At 37.5% G+C, this 6,000-nt stretch overlaps 1 protein-coding gene across 1 annotated transcript; it reads left to right on the forward strand.

The window, feature by feature from the left end:
- The first annotated feature begins 983 nt into the window (after window positions 1-983).
- LOC115961537 (uncharacterized mitochondrial protein AtMg00310-like) lies at window positions 984-1,496 on the forward strand. The gene has a single exon (XM_031080509.1). It carries the CDS (start codon window positions 984-986, stop codon window positions 1,494-1,496), a length of 513 nt encoding a protein of 170 aa, XP_030936369.1.
- The last annotated feature ends 4,504 nt before the right edge of the window (window positions 1,497-6,000 follow it).

Genomic DNA, 6,000 nt, shown 5'->3' on the forward strand with positions numbered 1-6,000 from the left:
CATCTTGACTAATAAGAAAACTTTTCTTTATAAACTTCTTCTCATAAAATATTATAATTTTCATGGTTATAAAACATAACATTTCATAAAGACAGATATATGATAACTTTTAAACATAAACTTGTACTTTCATCAGAAGTTTTATCTTTATAGCACAATAGAACTTTAGAAACTCTTATCTTTAAAGAACAGCTTTTTATAATGCATTTAAACAAAATCATTCAAATGATTAATAACATAATATAGTTGTTCATAAATAACTTGTTGGTTAGTCCATATCTGATAAGTCTATACTTATTTGGGAGGCTTCTAGCACCACGGTGCTAGGCATCCAGCATTCCCCACAATGCCAGGTATTCCCGAGATCACATCATAATACATATCTTTCAACCATGGGGGTATGTTGATTTCCTCCACAAGTTGGCCGTAACCAACAAGGGCGGGTACAGTAGAACCTGTCCCACTTAATGGCCAATCATATAACGTTTTCCATGGAAAACCAGTAATTAACCCCTACTGACAGAGTTCAGATCACCAGAGGACATAACCTGAAAACATTTCATACTTTACATCATACTGAAATTTCTTATTTTGCATAACATTTCATAATAATAGCATTTCCATTCTTTTCTTTAAACATCATGTTCGTGGAAATTAGTAATGGCATCAATATGCTTAAATCATATACATAGGGTTTTGAAAGCTCACGAACATATCTTTGTCAAAGTAATGATTATATACCATATCTCTAATCAAAAACTTTTTAATGCATAATATACTTTAAAATAATCTCATGACTTACCAAATACCCATATAACTTATCATTTACCCGAAAGCAGAGGAACCGAGAGCCTAAAGTCGAAGGAGCTTAGACTTGGATACTGGTAACACCTAAACCAAATATCAAAGCTTATTACAAGGAGAAAACAGCCTTATATTTTAGTAAGAATACAAGTAGGGAAGTGCAAGATCGGGTCAAGCTAATGTTCGGGGCTGAGATCGTTAGACAACATGAGAAATACTTGGGGCTTCCGCCGCTAATAGGAAAGGGGAAAAGGAAAGCCTTCAACCGAATTAAGGATCAGGTGGGAAGGAAAATTGCGGGGTGGAAAGGAAAGCTATTATCCAACGCAGGCAGAGAAATCCTCATAAAAGCTGTGGCACAAGCTACCCCCACATACACGATGAGCGTTTTCAAGCTCCCGGACTCCTTGTGCAAGGAGTTCAATTCAATGATGGGTAATTTCTGGTGGGGCCAAAAAGGAAGGGAAAGGAGAATGGCGTGGGTTTCTTGGGAGAAGTTATGTAAGCCAAAGTCCGAGGGAGGTATGGGGTTTAGGGATCTCAAGGCGTTCAACTTAGCTCTCTTAGCAAAGCAAGGTTGGAGATTGTTGGAGAACCCAAACTCTCTGGTTCATAGAGTCTACAAAGCTAAGTACTTTGCAAATGAGTCATTCTTAAATGCTCAAATGGGTAGGAGACCCTCCTACGCGTGACGTAGTATTATGGCGGCTAAGGACATAATTTTGAAGGGTGCTAGATGGTGCATTGGAAATGGTCTTAATGTTCATATCTGGGATGATAGGTGGGTTTTGAGACCTGACTCCTTTAAAATAATCAGCCCTTGGCGAACCTAGGACGACGTGGTGATGGTTTCGGACCTCATTGATGCCAATAGGAGGTGCTGGGTTACAGCAAAGGTCAGGAGCACTTTTCTCCCACATGAAGCAGAGCTGGTGTTGGGCATCCCAATTAGCTATAGACTGCCTGATGATTCAGTTATATGGGCCTGGACCTCAAATGGAAAATTTTCTGTGAGGAGTGCATACGGGGTAGCTCAGAGTTGTCTAAAAGAGGGACCAACAAGATCTGATCTAGGCAGCTGCTCGGATAATGCAAAGATGAGAGCAATTTGGAAAATGGTTTGGAGGTTGGATTGTCCAAACAAAATAAAACATTTCATGTGGAGGGCTTGCAAGAATATTCTACCCACTAGGAATAGGCTAAAGGGGAAGGGAATTAGTTGTGAGGATTGCTGTGCTTTGTGTGGGTGTAGTGAGACATCGGGGCATATCCTATGGGACTGCAAATTAGCCAAGGAAGTTTGGTGTGGATCAAAAATCAAACTCCCTGCTCTGCCTGAACCGGTGCCTGAGTTTTTGAATCTTGTGTGGGAGGTTATGGATTCTCATCCAAATACAAATTGGGTGCTTTTTGCTGTGACAGCGTGGAGTTTGTGGAATAATAGAAATACGGTGATTCATGGTGGACTAAGCAAAGGGCAGGAGGGGCTAATCAAGTCGGTGGCAGCGTATATTGAAGAGACTAAAGGAGAGAAAACATCACAAAGGAGAGCTCATCAAAGTGCTGCACAAATGTGGAATCCACCAAAGCAAGGTTGGTATAAAGTCAACACGGATGGGGCAGTATTCAGGGAGACAGGAAACTGCGGCATTGGTGTGGTGGTCAGGAATGAAAAGGGCCAAATCATGGGAGCTCTGTGCAAAAGACTGGAGTTGCCTTTGGGAGCACTGGAGGTAGAGGCAAAAGCTGTGGAGGAAGGGGTCCAATTTGCAAGGGACCTTAGCCTGGGTCGGATAGTTATTGAGTGTGATTCTCAGGTTGTGGTCAACTCATTTTACAAGCAAGGTCCGGTGCAAAGTAACATCCAGAAAGTGATTGAAGGCACAAGTCTAGGACTGCGCTGTTTTAATGCGTGGGAGGTGGCTCACACACGTAGAGGCAGTAACTCAGCAGCGCATATTATGGCAAGATATGCCAAGTTTGTAAACGAATGTGATATATGGGTGGAAGATACCCCACCTATGATTGTTAATCAAGTGCTAAATGATGTAAGCCGTTTGGCTTCTATTTCAGTTTAATGAATTTATAAGTTGAAGATCAAAAAAAAAAACTTAAACCACTTAATATATTTTTGTACATACTTAGTGTGTGTATATATATATATATATAATACAAAAGGCCATTCAATTATTTATAATCTTTACAATTCTTATTCAAAGGTATTATAAAATAATATGTTTATTAAATACTCTTCTATTAATTATAAAAAAGAAGGTTGCTTCAAATAATAATTAACCATTAAAACACATAGTTTAATTATAAAGTTGAGTCAGGGTGTTACACCCAATTCTTAATGGGTAGAAGGTAATTGGGTAGGGTTGGGATATTACCCATTATTACACATTTAACTAATTAGATTTAATGCAAACACAACTCAACCAAATTATTGTAGGTCAACCCACCCAATTACCCAATAATCAAAATTACCAAATTGCCCCTAAAGCTTGAAAATGACCAAATTATTCCTAAAATCCTCTAAAATTGCCAAAATGCACTCTAAACCTAAAAAAATGACCAAAATACCCCTGAAATCTAAAAATTACCAAAATATCCTTGAAACATAAAAAATGACTGAAACACCCTCGAAAACTAAAAATTACCAACATATCCCATAAACCTAAAAAATGACCGAAAGACCATCGAAACCTAAAAATTACCAAAATACCCTTTAAACCTATAAAATGACCAAAATACCCTTGAAACATAAAAAATTATTGAAATACCCCTTGAAACCTAAAAATAACTAAAATACCCCCCCCATAAACTTAAAATTACCGAAATACCCTCTAAACCTAAAAATGACCAAAATACCCCTGGAACTTAAAAATTACCAAACCCCCCTCCCCCCCACCCGGGGAAACATAAAAAAAAAAAAAATGATTGAAACACTCACAAAACTTAAAAATAACCAAAATATCCCTGAAACCTAAAAAATGACCAAAATACCCCCGAAAACTAAAAATTACCAAAATAACCCCTAAACCTAAAATATGACTGAAAGACCAATGAAACCTAAAAAATGACCAAAATACCCCCGAAAACTAAGTTATGCTTGGTAACAGTTTTTGTTTTCTATTTTCATAAACTTGTTTTTGGGAATATAAATGAAAAACAATTTTCTTGTATTTTTGAAATAAAAAACATGTTTGGTTAGTTGAAATTAAAAAGATAGTTTTTTGAAGAAAAAAATAGGAAATATTAAAATATGTTGTTATTAAGATTTGAACTCTAATGCTAACTCATTAAATGAGTTAGATTCATTAAATTAAATGCGTGTTTTCATTGACTTTTGAAAATTAGAAACTGAAAACAGCTTTTTGCATGTTTTCAATTTTCTTCACAAATTAAGTTTTGAGAACAGTTTTTGTTTTCTATCCATTTTAGGTTGCCAAGCAAGTTTTTTAGTTTCAAAAATAGAAAATTATTTTTGAAAACAGAAAATTAGGGGAAAAAGTAGTTACCAAACATTCCCTAAAAATTACCAAAATTACCCCTAAACCTAAAAAATGACCGAAAGATCCTCGGAACCTAAAAATTACCAAAATACCATCAAACCTAAAAAATGACCGAAATACCCCCCGAAAAAAAAAATTATCTAAATACTCATTGAAACATAAAAATAACCAAAATACCCCCCCCCATAAACTTAAAATTACCAAAATACCCTCTAAACCTAAAAATGACCGAAATACCCCTGAAACATAAAAATTACCAAAATACCCTCTAAACCTAAAAAATGACCGAAATACCCCTGAAACATAAAAATTACCAAACCCCCCCCCCCCAAAAAAACATTAAAAAAATTATCGAAACACCCATGAAACATAAAAACGACCAAAATACCCCTGAAACCTAAAAATAACCAAAATACCCTTGAAAACTAAAAATTACCAAAATAACCCCTAAACCTAAAAAATGACCGAAAGACCACTGAAACCTAAAAAATGACCAAATATCCCCAAAACCTAAAGATTACCAAAATACGCTCGAAACCTAAAAAACGGCCGAAATACCCCCGAAACATAAAAAATTACCGGAATACCCCCTAAAACCTAAAAATGACCAAAATACCCCACATAAACTTAAAATTACCAAAATATCCTCTAAACCTAAAAAGTGACTAAAATTCCCCCCCAAAACCTTAAAATTACCAAAATACCCCCTAAACATATAAAATGACAAGAATACCCCCATAACATTGAAATACCAAAATAACTCCAAGATCTATAAAATTACTGTGGGGCCAAAGAATTTGACAACCCTGACCCACTTTATACTGAGCCCAAGACAAGTATCGAGGAGGGAGAAACGGCCGAGGACGGACAAAGAAAGCCCAAATGGCCCAGAAGCGTTGCCGAGGATGATCTTGCTTTCGGCACCCCAAATCCCAAGGGGAGAGAACAGCACACCGGCAAAGGCAGCCTCCCAAAGCGCCCCCAGGAGAAGGGTAAGTACAATAGGATACATATTGGCGTATGGTGCAGGAGTAATCCAAGGAGAAATTGTCACCTCCACATTAAATGCACCCAACTAACGTTCTGGCCGCATTAATGAGGAAATGACCCCTGAACAGTGCGGCCTTGGTTGCCGCAACTCACAGAGGGTTTGGGAAGGTGGCTGATGGGACGAGCACTCGAGTAGTGACCTGCATAATCAACAAGTGGAGGGTCAAGATCGATTGGAAAGAAGTATATAATGTGAGAGACCCTCCAGGAATGGGGGATCGCGAGAAAAGAGCAGGAGGAAAGAAAAAGGAGGAAGTTGTGGCAGTCTGCATGATCTTGAAAACCTCTGTAACCTAGTATTGAAAGAAGAAGAAGAAGAATACTAAGTTCCTCAAATGAAACGCCCAAGGATAAAATTCCATACTTTAACCCATTTCCTTGTTACTCAGCCCACACACAACCATGTCTAGTGATTGTGATTCGGACTAAGACCTAGTTCTTAAACCCATTCTCTAAAAATTTATTGTATTGGGCTAGTTGGGCTTGAGACCTTTCGTCCAATAGAAGGAGCGCTCGAACCCGGTCCCTACAATTACCAAAATAATCCCAAAATATAAAAATTACCAAAATACCCCGAAAACCTTAAAAATGACAAAAATGCCCTTGTAATCTAAAAAATTGACTGAAATAC

This window comes from Quercus lobata, chromosome 9, assembly GCF_001633185.2.
Source record: "Quercus lobata isolate SW786 chromosome 9, ValleyOak3.0 Primary Assembly, whole genome shotgun sequence".
Taxonomy (NCBI): Eukaryota; Viridiplantae; Streptophyta; class Magnoliopsida; order Fagales; family Fagaceae; genus Quercus; species Quercus lobata.

Coding starts and splice junctions, on each gene's coding strand:
- LOC115961537 (XM_031080509.1), top strand. CDS start 984: ATGTTCGGGGCTGAGATCGTTAGACAACATGAGAAATACTTGGGGCTT.